This window comes from Micropterus salmoides, unplaced genomic scaffold (assembly GCF_014851395.1).
Source record: "Micropterus salmoides isolate LMB-PRFRI ecotype aquatic unplaced genomic scaffold, ASM1485139v1 Ms_hic_scaffold_23, whole genome shotgun sequence".
In the NCBI taxonomy this organism is placed as follows: domain Eukaryota; kingdom Metazoa; phylum Chordata; class Actinopteri; order Centrarchiformes; family Centrarchidae; genus Micropterus; species Micropterus salmoides.
In genome coordinates, this window is record NW_024041484.1 from 21724861 (window position 1) to 21743721 (window position 18861).

The window sequence follows — 18861 nt, forward strand, 5'->3', positions numbered from 1 at the left end:
GCCATCAGTATGCGCATTTATCACAGACGCACATTAACAGCACCTTTACATTGAAATCGAAGAACTAATAATTCCAAAAATAAGCACTTCATTTACGTCAAAAGCAGATTAATAAAATCATTACTATCTGGATATGTTGTTTTGTATTTCTATTTAGATATTGAAAAAGGCTACTAATTCCATAAATGAAAAGCTCTGCTTACCCTGCGTGGAAATACTGAATTATTCATTGGTTTAAAAAGACACATTTGGCTGCAGTCGCATTTGTAAGTTTATACAACGAGGTTTGCGCCAATTATCTTTAATTTATTACCTTAATTGAATTTCTTCCCCAAAGATAGATTTGGGTGTGATCAGTTTACATTCTCCTTCGAAGAGTCAAGGCGCAACATGATAGATACCAAGCCTCCAGCATCCTCTCTCTCCTCCCTCTCCTCTCTCTTTTCCTTAGTGCTTCACACAGAGAAGGATCGGATTTGCTTGGTGCTCCTTTCAATGAACCATGGTGTCAATAAGCAGGCTAGTAGGCCTCTATATGCTCCGGGTTAGTGGTGGATGCATGGGGAAGCTTTGCCATTTTCAGAACAACTGCTCAAACCACCAGACCACAATACTGCTCTGATCACATTACCATATTGATACGGAAAGAATTCGGATTTGTTTGCTTACACATTGTTCAAATGGAGCTCTAATTGCTGTGGAGTTTGGCGCGGATCTTTGGTGTTGATTAGTCACCAGCTATGGCTTCACCTGTCCTTTGTGGCAGAGGAGAGAAAGGGCTCCTCTTCCAACACAAAAGGAGGTGTAACATTTTATGTCACGGAGAGATCTTGTATTCTGCACAGGAATATCTGCAGAGCACAAACTGTACAGGCATCATTCTTATAAAGGTGGTTGTACAGATAATACACTTACGGAATTCTGCATTGCTCAAGCACAAAATGTACCACGTTTATAATATAAAAGGCCCATTAAAACAGATTTTTCTTATTTGTAACGATGAAAAAAAGTATTTTTATGTCCTACATCTAATTATGGAGGCATCTATATTTGGCCTTTAACTGTGGGCGTCACCTGGTGTGATCAGGTGTTGCACTTGCCTTTATCTAGCTATAAAAATATTATAAAAACAAAAAGACAAAAAAAAATAATAATATAAAAATAATAATAGCAATATATTTGGTAGCAGTAAATCAATGACTTATATTGTAACTGCAATATCATTTATTACATTGGTTTGTTTCTATTGCTTTTTAATTGGGTTTCTGTTCCCCTAACTTGTGATGCTTTCAGACCCGGAAGAGCTGGCATGCACAGTACAGCATACGGTAAAGAGGCCGCCTTTTGGTTGGCCCATATGCGCGTGCAGTCTGCCCGCTAGCCTATGCGCGCGTTTCTCCTCGCGGTGTGTTACGAAGATGTGACTCCGGGACCGAGGGCGCGCGCACCACCACCGCCACCGCCGCCGCTGTGTATGTGTGTGTTTTTTTCTTCCCCGTCCACTGCTCTCACTCTCGCCCTTTTTCATTCTCTCTCTCTGTCTCTCTCTAAATGCCATCGGCGCCCACATCTCTATGTCACTCTTTCTTCACATCTGCAGAAAAAACGCCTCCATCCGTCCAGCGTCCACCACAGGTCAGTAAATATTTAGATTTGCTCTGAAGCCGGTGCATCCTAAATGCTCTGTCCAATAGGCTGCCTCTTCCCTCAGCGGCTTTGTATGTGAGAGCTCACTGATGTTGCTCGTCTATGAATGATGAGAAACTTTTGTGAACGGGTTTGCACGTTCTCTTAAATGAAAATAAATGAGGTAAAACGAAAAAAAGCTGCACATTTGCCGGAATTCATTCAAGCTAGAGAGGAAGCTGCCGGTTACACTTCATGTCTCTGCACATCGCCTGTGTGCACTTGCTGAAAAAAGGGCTGTAGTGTTGATACCTACTGGCTACAACATCCATAACGACCGCCATTGTTGCCTTTAACATCGTTGCGAGCTGGTGCGTTTGTTCTTGACCGAAAGGCGCTGCTAATTCTTCAAAAACAAGCGACTTTTGTTGTGGTAATAATTAGCGATGCTCGCCTTTTCCGCTCATGTTCACACATGTGCAGCTCGATTTGGGATTGATGTGTAAAAGGCTGATCGACAGTCAACTGCAGTTCTTTAAATATTTAGCTACCCATCTCAAAACCAGCTCCCAAAATAGAGCAGATGAGGGGTTTTAACGACCTATTAGCCATACCTACCGCTCAGGTTGGTGGTATAGGCAGAATCCCATAGAAGCCGTGAAATTGATCTGATTACCTTGCCGGCGGGTCATAAAAAAGGAGTTGGGCTCGCTGAGGCTGCGTTTCCCCCGTTATTAATTTCCTCCATCTCGTCTTTGGTCGATATTTCTTGATATGGCGGAGAGAAAGCCGCAGTTAGAATGAATAGGATGCCAAATTAAGGGCATCACAGGCGCACTGTCACGGGCCAAGAGCTCTAACGGTTATTTGCATGCACAGAGAGCGCGAGAGAAGTCCTCGTGCAACCTTGTATTGATCCCAACGGCTATTGTAGCCTATATGTTTTTGTCATTTCCCCCCCTTTCAAAATAATCATACTGGGGTAGGATAAAATTTTATAATGTTATTAAATTAAAAAAAAATCTTTTAAACTGGGTTAAAAATCCACCACGGGCCCCGTGCGTGACAAAGAAGGACAGCAGGTACTGTGGTTTCATTTGAATCTCGTGTCAGTATCGAGATTTTGTCTCGCACGTCATTACGGGAGTTGTCACACAGACGTTCAGACTCCGGATTAAATTTGAGCTCAAAATTTAAATTGAGTCAAATTACAGTGTTGATAACTTGGTGTAGCGGTAAAACCAGAATTAATAAATCAGCCAAAAATATGAATGACTTTGTTTCTGTTGGGGATGTACAGGCTAAGAGGTGAAAAGGCCCCTGCGCGTCAAATGAAAGATTACATCAGAGCGTCTGGCGAGAAGCGATATAGACACAGATAAGCATCACAAGTCAGTCAATTGGCAGACCGTTTTGTTTTTCTTTTTTTTCGTTTGGAAGAATGACACACAAAAAAGTGCTGCCTTTTTTTTTTTACACTCGAAGAAAAGATGATTTATCCTATCCAGCTCATGTTCTCATTTTAAATCATTCTAGGAAATCCACTTCTGTTTTCAAGTTTCACGCGCTCGACAAGCAGAATTTGACGCCCTCGTTTTGTTCTAAGAAGCCGAGTTGGTTCACATGCTGACAGAATAGCAGCTATTTTCTTGAAAAGACAAGAAAGGTGATAAATGACTCACATAGTAAGTATTGTAACATAGAGGCTACCTGCGGTGCTATACCAGTTTCAAAATGTATAAATGAGCATTTAACCAGTAAAATATAGGCTAGTGCAAGTGCACCATAGCCGGTAGCAGTTTTAATCAGACTGCATCTTCATTGTCAGGTCAGACGACACATGAAGCATCAGGGCGGTTTAATGCTCCTTTTATTATTTATTATTCATACATGTAACATATGTCGTGTGTGTTTTCCTCCTGTCATGTGCCCTCACGTGCTTTTTATTTTTTTAATTTTGTTATCATGATGAAAGGTTGATATTAGTCGCGGCTATTTTGGATAATATATGCTGAAATGTGTGAAAAAGTGTGAGCAAACTATGACATGGATCCAAATATCAAAGCGCTCTCTCTCTCTCTCTCTCACACACACACACACACACACACGTTTTTATTTTTAATATTGTAAATTGTATCTGCTCTTGTTTCTTAATTGCCTGCATAGGCTATGTGCTGATATTTTAAATATAGGAACATATAGGGTGATGATGGGGATTATTATTAGTATTGAAGTTGTGGTGTTATATTACTATCATAATGTAGTGTTGTGTGTTTTTATCTCTCTGCCCTCTGATTAATCAGCTGGCTGCAGGAAATTGTTATTTATAAAATTATTTAAAAACAATGATTCTAATTGCTGATACACAGGAAGTTTAGGCCAAAGTACACACACACACACACACGTTTTCTGAAACATTTCATCCCCCATGCTGGCAATTGAATAATCTGTTCGTCTCTTAATTCTCAGGCGCAATGTAGAAAAAGGAACTACTCCATGTCTTGATTTTAATCAGAGCTGGCTGACATAATCACTCACACACAAATTATCTCTGCCATCAAAAGCCAGACTGGCCTCTCGCCTACTTTTATGAATAAACCTAACGCTGCTATTTGTAGGGCGTCAACTTAGCAAAAAAATAGACTAATGTAGGGGCTTGTTTTAGACTCTCTCTCTCTCTCTCTCTCTCACACAGAGAGAAAAATAGTTGAAGCTAGTACTCCATTCGTGGAGACAGATTGGGATTATAAATGACAACTTTTTAAGAGAGCCAGTCTTATTCCGTGCTGAATAAGCTCCGGCGTTATTGACACCGAGGCTTGGGAATCAAGTCATGGGACGGCTTCCATGTCCCATTCTCTAAGCTTCGATACATCCAGTCAAGAAACAAAAAAACATAATCGGGATTTTAGGCTACATTTACCGTCATGTGTTGCCTCTGAGCACCTATAACGGGTACTTTGTGGATAATGGCTCCGCGATACTTTTCAAGAGGATAATTACACGAGTCCGCTGACAGCTTGACAATGGCAGCTACAGCGGTTTGCATCCAAGTTCAGTCTCAGGTTTGCCTGAGTGAGAAACGCTCCCTCTTTCTGCCTCTCTCTCTTTCTCCAGGTAGGGCTATCCTAGAGAGGAAAAATACGACGCTTTGCCAAGTCTCTCTCAGTCTGTGCTCCCACGCGCCCGGCTGAGAACAACCTCGATATCAAAGAGGGGGAAATAAATTTGGGAATTAATGGAGCCATCACCTGAACATGTGGGTCATACTAACGTCTAAATTACAACCTTAGTCTAACCGATTATCTTATTATTGATTACTGATAGTCCATTGCATGCATGTTTTGTGCAGCCAGTGAATCCCTCATTAAACCGATCCTACCTGATACAAGACTGTCACAAGATAATGCTGATACCTACGTGGTGCAAGGGCGTGCGCGCTCCCGCTGCACCCACTGCGCGCAGGGCTCATTTCCTGACTGTTTACACCGCGGTGACGTCACATCCAGTGGCGTCGCCAAGACTACCCCCCCACCCCATACACACACACACACACACACACACACCCTACGCTACTATTACACACAGCAAATCTGAAAGTACATGGAGAAGCCAAACTGGGCTTTAGACATAAAATACGTCCCCAAGGAGCAGCCCCTGTTCTCCCGCGCAATAAAGTGAATAAAGCCGCAGACGCACGGCATCATGCCCGTATGACACTGGACATTCAGGGTGAATTCCTCTCTGATCTGGAGGGAAAGGTTTTCCCTTTAAATTATAGTTGCTAGTCTATTTGATAAAATTAAAAAATTAAAATGAAAAGCGAGGTGGGGTAAATCCCCGTGTGCATTATCGTGTTACATTTAATGCACCGTTTTGAATAAATAATGACATGGCCGATTATTGCTTGTCTGTTTGAGTTGCTGCAGTGGGCAGATTGTTGCACAGATACTGAGTAAGTTAATTGACAGGCAGTAATAGCCTACATTAGGATTTAAAAATTAAAAATTAATTTTTTTTTGTAGACTGTAAGCTCAGTCTCGAGGCGTCCTTTGCCGTGCCTGCTTCAAGTTGAGCAGATCGGTTCAATTCGGATCTGCTATTAGGATAATGTGCCTGTCACCGCGAGAGGACGCACTGTCACAATTTTAAGAGCGTACATGTCCCACAACCTGCCACTGGCCCAGAGCAACAGGCTCTGCTGCAGCCCTTTCTTTTTCACTTGCTACGGATGTGCACATTTAAAATGCAGCAGACTGATTGTAAAAGTGCAGACTTTAGTCGATGGTGTAATCAGACGTAGGCCTATATATTAAAACCCAAATATGTCAGTGTTCTTTACTAATTTCATTTTAAATCATTGGTTCAGACGCCTTTATGAGGGGTTGCTGTTTACATTTTCTGTTTTAAAAATGTTTGTTTTTCTTTAATTGCTTATTTATATTTATGTACATATTACATCTACTATGTCTATGTCTTATATAATTTAAAAGGTGCCACAATAACTTCCTATACTCCCATAGCACCCCATTATGTTTCCATACATAACTAGGGTGTTAAGTTTAATAAGGCCTAGGCTACTGAACAGAAATATCCCTATTTGATTAATATATTTTTTTGGCAAGGTCATTGAAAAAAAATCTTGCAGCACTTCTGCATCTCTCCTGGCCCACGTTATATTCAATTAGGGCAGGCCCCTCCCCTTAACTGATGACACTGACAGACCCTCCTTAAGTTGCGTCGCGCCACAGCTGTCTGCAAGCATTGAGCTGCCTGGCGCCATCCTGAAAGAATGCCTTCACTGTAAAAAAAAAAAAAAAAAAAAAAAAAAAGAAAAAGAAAAAAGGGGGAGCTGGAGAGAGAGAGAGAGAGCAAGCGAGAGAGCAAGAGCCACACAGTCGAGAGGAAAGCAGAGAGAGAGAGAGGAGCGGAGTTAATGGAGAGGGCTACAACTGCGCACAAACAGAGATTTGATCAGTGAGTTTAACTTGCTGGTGCTGGTCAGTGTGCGGTGAAGCCATCCACTGCAAACAAGCCCTGCGCCCGTAAAAACCTCCACTACTTGTTGAGCTGGGCTGAAACATTGACCTTTTTTTCTGAGAAGGAAGAAGTTCAGGAACTCTGCGTGGGACTGGATTCCATTTTGGACGTATTTATATGTCAACACCTTTGTTGCATTTGTAATGTGGGGTATGTTTCGTGTTTAAATATATCTTTTTTAATCCGGGTAAATTCACATATGTGTGAGCCTCCTGCCTGTTTTAGTCGTGGTGCATGTGAACAAATTTGAGAAATTAAGACAATAAATTTTGCTCTCTGTCTCCAGGTGATCGGAAGCAAGCGCGGAACCTGTGGATTTAACAAAAATACGGATTTGGGACAGATTATTTCTTATCTTGTGACTTGTACTGGTTTGCTTCGGCGTGCATGAACATTTGTTAAAGAAAAAAGCAAAGCAATGGAAGTAAGTGCGGATCAGCCACGATGGATGAGCCATCATCCCGCGGTGTTGAACGAGCAGCATCCCGGCTCACATCACCCAGGCCTCGGCCACTCATACATGGACCCTTCGCAGTATCCCCTAGCTGACGATGTGGATGTACTCTTTAATATCGATGGACAGGGGAACCATGTCTCTCCATACTATGGAAACTCTGTCCGAGCCGTCCAGAGGTACCCTCCTCCTCCACACAGTAAGTAAACGGCCTGTTTAGGCCTTTTATTTAATAATGTGCACATTATCCTGCTTAGATCAGTGTGCGTAATTTATCCCTGCAGCAAATGCTCAATTACTGTCACTGTGTTTTGAATTATTTGTATTTTCTGACTGTGATCCAGATCCAGGTTTTGGTTTTGGCCTTAGCTGACTTTGTCTATAAAACCCGAGAGCTGAAATGTTGCCGTAAATATGTATAGTTTGCATCTCGTTTGTATTTGGTTGCTGTCTGCCGCTTATATCTCAGCCTATTCCCGTGTAAACTTCACAAACATAAAATTACATTCAGCTGACTCATATGTCAAAAGCCCGTGCGAAATTTGTTCTCTGGATCAATCAAGTGTTTACTTATTTAAACAAACACAGAAGTCACAGATACACCTGGAATATTTTGGTTGGTAGCATGTTTTCATTTCCGAGTGCAATCTTTATCTTTATTATCATGCTATTCATAAGTTCCCTATATTGTAGCCTCTAACTTCCTTAACAGTCAATCACGACGTAGTTTCTTTTGAGTCTTGTGACAAGTATGCAGTGTTGCATTAAGGCCTGTTCAATGGAATATGTAGCGAGCAAAATTATGCACGTGCGTAGCCACATGAAACTCTAATTTTTCTACATAAAAGGTCATCGAATGATTTCTACACGGCGACAGAAAGTAGTAAATGAAACCAAAGCTATACTAAACTAATTAAAGAAGATGAAATGAAGTCAGTAAATGTATTTGGTAAATCAGTGCGTAAATATGTGTTCACTTTAATCTCTCTGCTTGTTTATACTTAAACCTCGACTCTTACACTTGGTAAATGGCAAAGGAATTAATATGTATTTATTGTTGTTGCACACAGAGGTCAGATTGTGATGTTGTCTTGTGTTTCTGTGCTGCCCAGGTAGCCAGGTGTGCCGCCCCTCATTACTGCACGGCTCCCTGCCCTGGCTGGAGGGGAGCAAAGGCATTGCCCCGCACCACAGCACTTCTCCGTGGAACCTGAGCCCTTTCCCCAAGAACCCCCTGCACCACGGCTCCCCGGCCAGCCTGTCCGTCTATCCCCCGGCCTCCTCCTCCTCCCTGTCCACCGGTCACTCCAGTCCACATCTCTTCACGTTTCCCCCAACCCCTCCGAAAGATGTATCCCCGGACCCAGGCATATCTACCCCGGGCTCCAGCAGCTCCGGGCGGCAGGAAGATAAAGAGTGCATAAAGTACCAGGTGACCCTGGCCGAGAGTATGAAACTGGAGTCAGCTCACAGCCGGAGCGTGGCATCAATCGGAGCAGGGTCATCCTCTGCCCACCACCCCATCGCCACATACCCATCCTATGTCCCCGAATACGGCCCAGGCCTCTTCCCACCAAGTAGCCTGATAGGTGGGTCACCTTCTAGTTATGGTTCCAAAACAAGACCAAAAACAAGGTCCTGTTCAGGTAGGCGTGCGCTTTATTACATTCCCTTTTGATCTAACATTATTCCCCAGATTTGCAGCCTTAATGATCAGCCATGTTTAATCTCATACAAAAAAAAAAAAATGCCCATGAGCAGCTCATCCATCCCTCACACGAACAAGCTCTCCTGTGGGGCTAAAGGCCACACAGGTCAACCTGTATTATAAAAGCCGCATCAAAATGCCTCAAAGCTTTCTTTCATCATCTGACAATAATAATAATAATAATAATAATAATAAGTATATACTTACAATATATTTAAAATAAATATGAAAAATCTTGAATTACATTTTTTGAAAAAAGAAACAAAACTCTATTTCCCAGACTTCAATGGATATTTTCCCCCTAAATAGCTAAATAAAATCATCATGACGTAAACGAGTTCAGAGTTGAATTCGTAGATTAATTTTGGTCTTTTTTTCCATCTTCCTCTACACTAACACAGGGGAACAGAGAGACAGGGGGGGAGCCAGCTCTCCGGGCTGTGTCGCCCAGTTTATATGTTTAAGATAATCCCATTACTGTCAGACCAGTGCACGCCACAGTTGCATTGTTTACCCAGCGGTAGAGCACCGGATGCTGCTTGTTCATTCACAGGGAAAAGCGGGTGAACCGTCGCCGTGGCTCAGTGCACGAACCACCGATAGAGGAGAGAGAAAGAGAGAGTGAGGGGAGATATTTCCAAATTGTGAGGGGGGTAATTATTTTTAAGGTTATTGCTGCGCAGCTGAAAACCAGTTTTCTGTAATGAGATTAATATCAGCGGCTTTGATGGGAGTAGGCTATAGAAAACAGTGGATTAGTTGATGCATATCATCGGGATTATTCAGCATCATACGATGGGCCATTAATGCAAATAAAGATTTTAATTCGAGTATAATGTTAGATAATGTGCATTTAAAGATATTTCGCGATCTGAAGAATATTTCCTTTTTAATGAGGTTATCAGTGCAGTGTGTGCTTCAAACTTACTATTTCAGAGAAAGCATTTAAGCATTTCTCTGAAATCTAAACACAACTTGTGCAATAGGCCTATACAAACTCTGCATTGCAGAGGCCTGTTTTGTTTAAGTCTTATGCATTGGATCCGACACAGATCCTGTTTCTTTTCAGAACCAGTCTTAGAAAGTAACACACACGTCCTGTGCTTGCATGTCTATCAAATCTAAACGCGGTACGACCCGGTCTGATGCATCTCTCTTGAAGAAGTCGGGCTGTGCGTGTTTTTGCAGCTCGAAAAAAGGGGAAGTGCGGCTGCATGAAAATGCAAAAGGCTCTCGGCGTTGCACAAAAGCGCTGTGTGAGTCTCTGCTTTCAAATAATGTGACTGCAGCTCCCTTGTTTCAGTTTCAGCCCCCCCATACTATAATCAAACTGTTAGTGCGCGTCTCACCTGTCGGTGTCACTAGAGAAGTGCCAGTCAAACATGAACACCATCTCAATAATTTCAAAAACAAAATATAATATACTTAGACAAATTATTTTTATTATTATTTAAAGGAGAAATTGGCTGATGAGAGAAAGAAGAAGGCCCGACTAAAGTGCATTTTGCTTAGTCTGAAAATCCTGTTCAAGGACACGTAGCTTGGAGATTGTGTGGTTTATTTAAATGATTTCTGCCTTATGGACCTTAACACAACTGTTTTTATTCACCACCAACACTAACCACGTGTGTTAATGTGTGTTACAAAAAACCTGCTGCAGTAAAATGCATGTTTATATTGGCAATGTTGCATTATATTTAGTAGGCTATTGAAATTTGTTGCTGTAATGATGCTGTAATGTTATATTTCATCTGACATGTTTTATAAATATCTAAAAATCTCATCCTTTCACTAACCTTTTCTACTTTCAGTTTAGATTACATAAGCTTCACCAAGAATTAATTTTTAATTTTTAAGGACTAACTGACCTGGAACATGTCTCCATGTTGTGTGTGTGTGTGTGTTTATGTGTGTGTGCGCGCGTGCGTGTGTATGTGTTGGCTCTTGCAGAAGGTAGAGAGTGTGTGAACTGCGGGGCCACGTCGACTCCGCTGTGGAGGCGGGACGGTACGGGTCACTATCTGTGTAACGCCTGCGGACTCTATCACAAGATGAACGGGCAGAATCGCCCCCTCATCAAACCCAAGCGGCGGCTGGTACGTCTTCACCACATTTCTCTATTGATGACATTTCCGTCTCTCTCTCTGTTTTTCCCCTATCCAGGAAGAAGTAGGCCTATTAGCTGCAGGAAATTGACTCGACAAGTGCAGGTCTCTGTTTTCAGATACTACCATAGAAAAAACTGCACAGTTTTTTTTTTAATGCAATGACGATGCTATTTTTTATTTGCTAAAATTGTCATTGATTCACAGAGTACTCTGTTTAAACAATAGGCCCCATGTGTATTCTGGAGATGCATTGCCTCCATTATAGAGAAAACTGCTTCCACTGTAGCTTGTTGCAGTGTGGCTGCAGGCCTGCATTCAAAAACGCACAATGAGTTCCATCATATGAACTTTATTTTAACATTTTAGTATTTAGGATATATTTGGGCTATTGGTAGGCTATTTTTTGTTGCAATTCTTAAGATTGCTTCGCATGGAGATATTTTTTTTTGCAGTTATTTCAGGGAAAGCCCCTTGCTTCATAGCTGCATCTCTTATGAGCTTTAGAGGAGTTCCCCTGCCTTCTTATGAAAAAAAAAAAATCTTTCGAGGCAAAGATGGCTGTCCAGTCCTGCCCTGGACCTCTTCTCTCCTCTGCCTCGCCTCTAATGTGAAAACCCGACTTCCCAGGAAAGGGCTGCCGGATATCTGAGCAGCGCAGATAAGTCGCTTTTAACAACACAGCCCGCTTCCCCAGTCAAAACATAAAGGCTGCGGAGTCCGAGCCAGCCCAACACAGAGTCACGACTTGAGATTTGTTTAGCCTTAGAAACGCTGCTTAAATACAGGAGGATGGTCAGGCCACATTTGACCTAGTAGTTTGTATTTATGGATGTTGAAGATTAGGCAGAAATCTCATTTGGAGGCCAGAAAGTGACATCAGAGGAGGATCTATGACCAATATGACCCACTAATTTGATAGTTTGTAAAAGTCATCACATCGACCACACCTCAAATTTAACCTTTTGGTGGAAGAAAACATTGAGTTATTTAAGGATTTAGTGAATTGGCTTTTTTTTTTTCTAAATCAAGAGGGTGAAAAAAGTCAAAGGATTGTGATACTGCAAGAAAATGCAATAAAAAGCAAAGAAGACGACAGGGATTACAGCCATAATACGCACACCATAAATAGACTTAATAAGGTTTATTCCTCCAATCTGATTGGTTATTCACAGCACACAGCAGCAGGGGTTATTAGGCCACCACATGTGTATAATTGGAAATCCCTCCCAGAGATAATGTAGTCCTTTACGTTAGTGTGTCCTTTGCGGTCACCTGTCTATTGATTGTTTTTAGAGATTATAACATCAATGTCAAGCCACTGCAGAAAAGTGGGCTGTGAGACAGGCAGCTAAATCCATGGGAAGACATGACTTTCACTGTGTCAGGATGAAGTGAGGGTTTTACTCTGCTAGTAGCCTGCAGCGAAGCCAAAAATACCCACATTTTCCTTTTTTATCATGCTTTCAATTGGCCTGCAATTATTTCCATATGGCTCATTTCACTGCTTCATATATTCACATTTTCTTTTCATAATGTCCATGTTTAAAAACCTAAACTAAAAAGTCCACTGCGCTTTTTTGATTTTATTGATACCAAATCCATACGAACACGTTCAGGCCCCTTTGAAAAAAAATTCAATTGTTTAAGTCAGGAGGTCGACATTTAAAACAAGCCTCCGTGGCAGAAACACACATTTTAAGGAGACATTTAATCAGATTTAATAGCTCTCCCATTTCAAGGCACTGCTTTTATGTCTTCTGTAAATATTTATTCTCCAGGAGGTATGTGCTCTATGGCGCTATTTTTAGCCCCGAGTGAAAGCAGCTCTGTTTTTGGGATTTCTGTCTTTATTTTAAACTATTTTCAGCTTGCACTGGATATAAAAAAAGAATTCCTATGGGTGGACACTGAGTGTAGATAAAGTCAAAATAAAGTTTCGACCAGGTTTTAGCAATTTAATAGCTTTACACAACAAGTGAAAAAAAAAAGAAGAAAGAAAATGAAATAAACTTTTCTTCATTGCATTTGATGCAGATGTATTAGGCTACTGTGCAAGATGCCACCATGTATACAGGGCTGCTAAAATTACACAGACATCCCAGAACACCAAATTTATCGCGATGCGAATTTGAATCCCATATTGTTCCTGGTCAACCCTAAAGTGCCCTAAAGACGTGCACTGGGGCGTCTAGTCAAAGTTCCTAAATGCCCAAATAAAACACCCAACTACATTTCATTCCTAAAATCAATTTCTGAATGGAAGCCCTGAATCTTGGTATTAAATCTGTTAGAATAAACCTTCATGTTGATTGGGTTATTGTGTGGTCGTGTGACGTTTTTGTTTTGTGGCTTTTCTGTGTTGTTGTACAGTCCGCAGCCAGGCGGGCAGGGACGTCATGTGCAAACTGTCAAACGACAACGACGACGCTGTGGCGGAGAAACGCCAACGGGGACCCGGTGTGTAACGCCTGCGGCCTCTACTTTAAACTGCACAATGTAAGTAATAAACCTTCATAGGATAATCTTACTAACCCATCAAAGGTTGTCTTGAATATTTATTTCTTCAACTCCATGTTCCTTACCCTCTCTATTTCTTTCTCATCACGTCGTGCTGGGCACCTCCCCCCCTCCCTTATCTGACTTCTCCCTGCAGAGAGGTTCCGGGGGCAAGGCGATAACAAATACTGTAGAATTAATATGATTTATTGGCAGTAAGTGCGAATCTAAAATGTGTAAGACCGTAGTGAACTAAGCCCGCAGCCGCCTTGCTTTTGAATATTAAAGAAGGGGGGCTTAATTAAAATTCGATTAATTTCCAGGCCGATTTTTTCCTTATTTCTAGCCTTTTGGTTTCAAGCGCACCAGGGACTTGGAGTCCCCCCTCTGACCACCAATCCGCCTGATTCGTTTTGGGTTGGTTAGTGCCTCACCACATCATTTCACATCCTCAATCTGAAAACCCCAGGGACTCGTTTATCTCTCCCCCTCTCTCCTCTCCTGTGCACAAAGCTGTCACTTTTAATCAGACGCCATTGTAGTTGAAACTAATAATAATAATAACCAGGCTAACTGCTCTGAAGCCACATGTAGGTAATATTTTCCCCTCTCATGGATGACAGATAAAGGTTGACTATATCCCATATCCCTGTGTGTAAGGGGAAGAGTATCCTGCTCCTGCCCTGCTTGTCACGCAAGCTCTCCCTGTTAAATCATTTTCCCATGTTACTCTTGGCAGATAGGCGCTGCAGAAAAAGATTCAGACCAAGGTTAAAAGGAGAGAAGAATAATATTTCCCAGTTACATATTAGCATTTGAACTGACCCCGACCTTTGCGTAATTGTGCAATTAGTTTATTTTGGTAAATCCAGACTTCTATTGGGGCTTGCTCCCTTTTAAACAAATTCCACATTCTTCATGGAGAATTTAGCGGAGTTCCTGCTCGTCTCCATGTGCTCCTGATGTGTGTGTACTGACCCAAAACACCTGATGGTAGCTGTCTATTGTCCCATAAGCTTTGTTTTGGATAAGAAACTTGTGAAAAGACAAAGGTTGCCACAATCATGAGGCCATGTTAACACCTATAATGCAGACAGCCTGTTTGTAGTAATCAGGGGTTTACTGACCGCGTGTGAAAAGTGTCTCTCATCTATTTACCTCTGAGTGGAGTACAGTGTTCAGCTTTGACACCTCTTTGCAGGGGCTGAGGTTTCAGGTGGTTAACTGCTAGTGATGGGAGAGGCTACATTGTGTATTCTGCTGTGGTCATTGACTCAAACACTTTGACTTGGCTTTTGTTTGATGGGGGCGGCGGCCGAGCGCAGGACGGAGGCCCAAGGCTTCCTCTGTGAGAGGGTAGACATCTCAGCATCAAAGAGCTCAGGCCTAACCAGTTTTAGGTGGGTGTAGCATGCCTCAGAGCTGGAAGCAAGGCAGAGAAAGTCCCCCAGTATGGAGCCACATCTTAGAGAATAAAACCACATCACTGGGGACGGGGGGGTTGGGACAGATCTCTGCCCTCCACTAATCATCGAGGCCACTCTGCTTAAAGAGTCAGTGAAAAATGCCAATGTCTCAGACAGTGCGAGAGAGAGCGAGGGAGAAATCCCTGTTCCCATTTCCCCGGGAAGAACCGCTCAGAAAGATCAGGAAGCCAGTCGGCCTCATCCACCTCCCCTCATAATCCTGCCCACAGCCGGAATTCCATCATCCAGCTCTCATTCCCAGCTAAACCTATGCAGGAATATGGCAGCTGGGGCCATTTTGGCCAGGAGACGGCCACGCGGTTGAGGAGGAGGGTGGAGAGGAGGACTTGGCCGATGCCGGCGGTCGTCATGGCCATGTGTCTCTGTGGTCGACTGGCTGCACATTAGCTGCCAGACTCTTCTCCGTCTCTGTTCTGCACACGCTCTCTCCATCTTCCCTCCACCCCCTCCATCTTTCCTTTTTCTCTCTTTCTTTCTGGCATAGCCACAGCCTCAGATACAGTTCAGCTTAAAGGAATCAACATTTAAATCCACCCCAACACACACAATGTTCGACACATACACACACAGAGTACACATAAACAATCTTCTGTTTCAGGATGGGACAGTCAGATTTGCCTCTTAATGGAACTCCATTACATATCATTATGTCTCCCTAAAACCCCAAAATCTGCCTCAAAGAGAACTAAAAGCTCAGTGTGTGCCACATTTTCTTATTTATTTTGAAACTTGGTGACAACCCTCACTTAAGATTTCTTTTTCATTGTGTTGCTTAATATAAATGGAGCCATAACTGCGAATGTCTCGATGTTGAAATCTCCGCTTTTAAAATTTCCATTTTGCATGTGAACGCAATGCTATGAATCGGTTGCAACAAAAGACTAATCTGCCATCTTCTCTGTCTCCTTTCGAGAGCAGATCAACCGACCTCTGACCATGAAGAAGGAAGGCATCCAGACCAGGAACAGGAAGATGTCCAGCAAGTCCAAGAAGAGCAAAAAGTCCCAAGACAGCATGGACGACTTCTCTAAGAGCCTGATGGACAAGAGCAGCTCCTTCAGCCCGGCCGCCCTGTCCCGCCACATGTCATCCTTCCCTCCCTTCTCGCACTCAGGCCACATGCTGACCACCCCCACACCCATGCACCCCTCCTCGAGCCTCCCATTTGCTCCCCACCACCCTTCCAGTATGGTCACAGCTATGGGTTAGACCTCCCTTTGCTGCACCACCCCTGAACCATCGGCCTCGCCACCACCATATCCCTTGGTACCTCTGCTGATCTGCCTCCATATCCTAAAAGACAATAAAACTGCTCCTCGTCCCGACCTAAGCTATCCTGTCCCACCACCGAGCTGCGGTGCGAGAATGACAGGCTTTAGGCTCCTTTGTCTTCAGTTGTATCTTATTTTTATAAAATCAAAGTGTACCTCTGCGATGTGAATGCTTTGCAGACTTGACTTGACTGTGGCGCACTGACCTCCAGGGGGAAGTTTTTTTCCCCCTCCTCAGCCCGGGAGAGAAAGAACATTTTCTACTCCCACACCACCGCCACCACATCGAGGCTGTCCTCCCAGCTGATCCACATGATAAGGAGCTCCATTTGTGTACAAAAAGCCATTTTTCCACACACGAACATCACAAAAACAGACATTAAAAAAACTTTTACAACGCTCTCTTCCTAACTTTCCAAACCCGCTTCTCTTCACCTTGCACCTGTGTAACAGGAACCCCCCGCTCCTCTTCTTCTTCTTCTTCTTGAAGATGAGGAGAGACAGACGTTGAATATATTTGTACAAATTGTATGAAATACACAACATTTAATGAAGACTTTTTAATTAAGTAAGAAAAAAAGGAAACATGCCCCTGGGCAGCTAACGACAAGAAGGGTACGAGTCGCAGCAGGTGGAGAGACTTGCCGCCAGTGGAGTGAGGAGAGGACGTTCAGAGTAAAGAAAAAAGGGAGGAGGAGGTGAGAAGATGAGAAGGAGAGACTTTTGAAAAAGGGCAGGCCTTGGTTTTCGCCTGCGTGAATTGTGTTGCATTAAGTTTGCAGAGAGTCAGCGGCTCTAGCTGCAGGCATCTCTCTCTATTTTTTGGATGTGCTATAGGTCTCGGGCAATTGGTTTGTGTTACGCACGCACGTACATACACATACATCCACGCACACAAACACAAACACACACGTACACACACATTTGATCACCTGAAAGACTTTCTTCCTGCCCACAGATTATATGCATTGTGAAAAAAGTTCCTGTATTTGTTATTTGTATGTATAAATCAGAGTACCAAAAATACGAAATAAACAAAGATGTAGAATTATTTCTTTATGTTATGCAGACTGAATGGTTGTAAAAATTTAATAATAATCACTAGTGTAAAATATGACTGCTTTTTTGTTTCGTAATTTTTTTTCCCTCTTTGAAAATAATAAACTAGTTTAATCTCTGTTGACATGTTAGCATTGTGGTCGAGAGCCGTCTTTTCTGTCTCTCATCTTTCACACATTGCACACCTCCCCTCCACCCACCTACCCACCACAACCAGCGGAACCCCGCCGTTTTTAAATTTTACCCAGAATTCACAGGAACAGCTCTTACGGTCAGTTGAGCACAAACAGGAAGAGCAGAAATAAACAGTGGCAATGGAGGAACAAATCAAACGGCAGAGTTCAGAGAGGCCAAGCCACACAGCTACTGTGGGCTGAGGAGCTTTTGTCTCATCCTACTGACACATGAATACACATCGACCAACACGCAACACTGTACACACGGACCAAACACCTATTATTCATTTAGCAAGGATTAGTCATCAGGAAACAAAATTATTTCAAGCATTTCCCTCGGACTTCAGATCGTTTATAAATATCTAAATGAAAAATGCTGAAACTTGATAAAACATTTTTTTTTGCAAATTTAAGCTAAAATGTTTATTTACAGTCAGATCTGTCTATTCCAGACTGTAAATATTAAGAAAAAACTTAGACAAACAGTATTTTACTCATTCAAAAAGTCCTCACTTTAGCTGTAGAACATTTCTATAAACTAATGAACACTTTTCTTCACAGTTCAGTTGGTATATGTATCACAAATGTTCATCTGGGAAAATAAGAGGAACTACGTTGTTTCGACCACTGAATTACCCCCTAGTGGGTAATTCAGCGGTCAAAACAGTCAGTGGTCGAATTTAAACATGGAGCTTCCTCCATGTTTAAATTCTATGACATCTTTTTGTATTAGACACAACAAAAACTGACCACATGCCACAATGCACTACTGTCTACTTCAGACTTGTAGCAGGAAACGGAAAAACAAAACTACCTCTGTTAGCTTCGTTTTTACAGATTAGACACTGCTATTATTGTGAGAGCATAGCATATAGAGGTGAAAAACAAACTTGGCACAGTCACACCAGTAGTGAGTGACCACAGGTGGCCAGAATGTCTGAATTAGCCTAATATGTGACAGAGATTTACCTTTTAAAATAACAGTGCAATGTGATAAAAGTGCAGTACAAAGTGAACGCACAACCAAAAAAATAGGAATATAGCAATAGATGATGAAAATGTGTAGGCCTATATAATGATTTAATTATTTGCTACAATAATCTGATCTGATTGTGTCATAAACACAACATCTGTCATATTATCCACAAAACAACAAAAGAAAAATACTAACCAATATGGTGTCCTGGGCAAGGACAAAACATAAAAATAAATAAAACAAAACAAACTGCATGTAAAACACTAACAACTTAAAAAAACAATTAGCCATTTATCCTAATGGGGATTCATAACATTCGGGTAATTTTTCCCTGATGAGATGCAGAAGTAAATAAAAAGGTGCTTACTTCAAGACATCCCATTAGGACGGAAGAAAATTTCCACTATTGTCTTTGGTTTGATTAAGCCGCAAGTTAACCAGATGGGTTTCTTTATTTCTT

The 18861-nt window shown here is 42.2% G+C and overlaps 1 protein-coding gene and 1 long non-coding RNA gene across 9 annotated transcripts in view; one reads left to right on the forward strand and one right to left on the reverse strand.

The window, feature by feature from the left end:
* Positions 1-2610, reverse strand: part of LOC119918190 — a 64244-nt gene extending 61634 nt beyond the window's left edge. The window contains exon 1 of the long non-coding RNA XR_005447401.1: positions 2303-2610. This is a non-coding gene — a long non-coding RNA (uncharacterized LOC119918190). The remainder of the gene's footprint in view (positions 1-2302) is intronic.
* Positions 1450-17380, forward strand: gata3 (GATA binding protein 3). Of its 8 annotated transcripts, none has more exons than XM_038738783.1 (7): positions 6421-6816; positions 6953-7319; positions 8233-8766; positions 10779-10835; positions 10992-11038; positions 13307-13432; positions 15838-17380. In XM_038738783.1, exons 2-7 carry the CDS (start codon positions 7085-7087, stop codon positions 16126-16128), a joined length of 1290 nt encoding a protein of 429 aa, XP_038594711.1. In that variant the 5' UTR covers positions 6421-6816; positions 6953-7084; the 3' UTR covers positions 16129-17380. The 8 variants fall into 8 exon arrangements, with proteins under 8 accessions (XP_038594709.1, XP_038594708.1, XP_038594711.1 ...); XM_038738786.1 differs by having other exon boundaries at positions 8233-8709; XM_038738781.1 differs by lacking the exon at positions 6421-6816 and adding an exon at positions 1450-1635 and having other exon boundaries at positions 10779-11038.
* The last annotated feature ends 1481 nt before the right edge of the window (positions 17381-18861 follow it).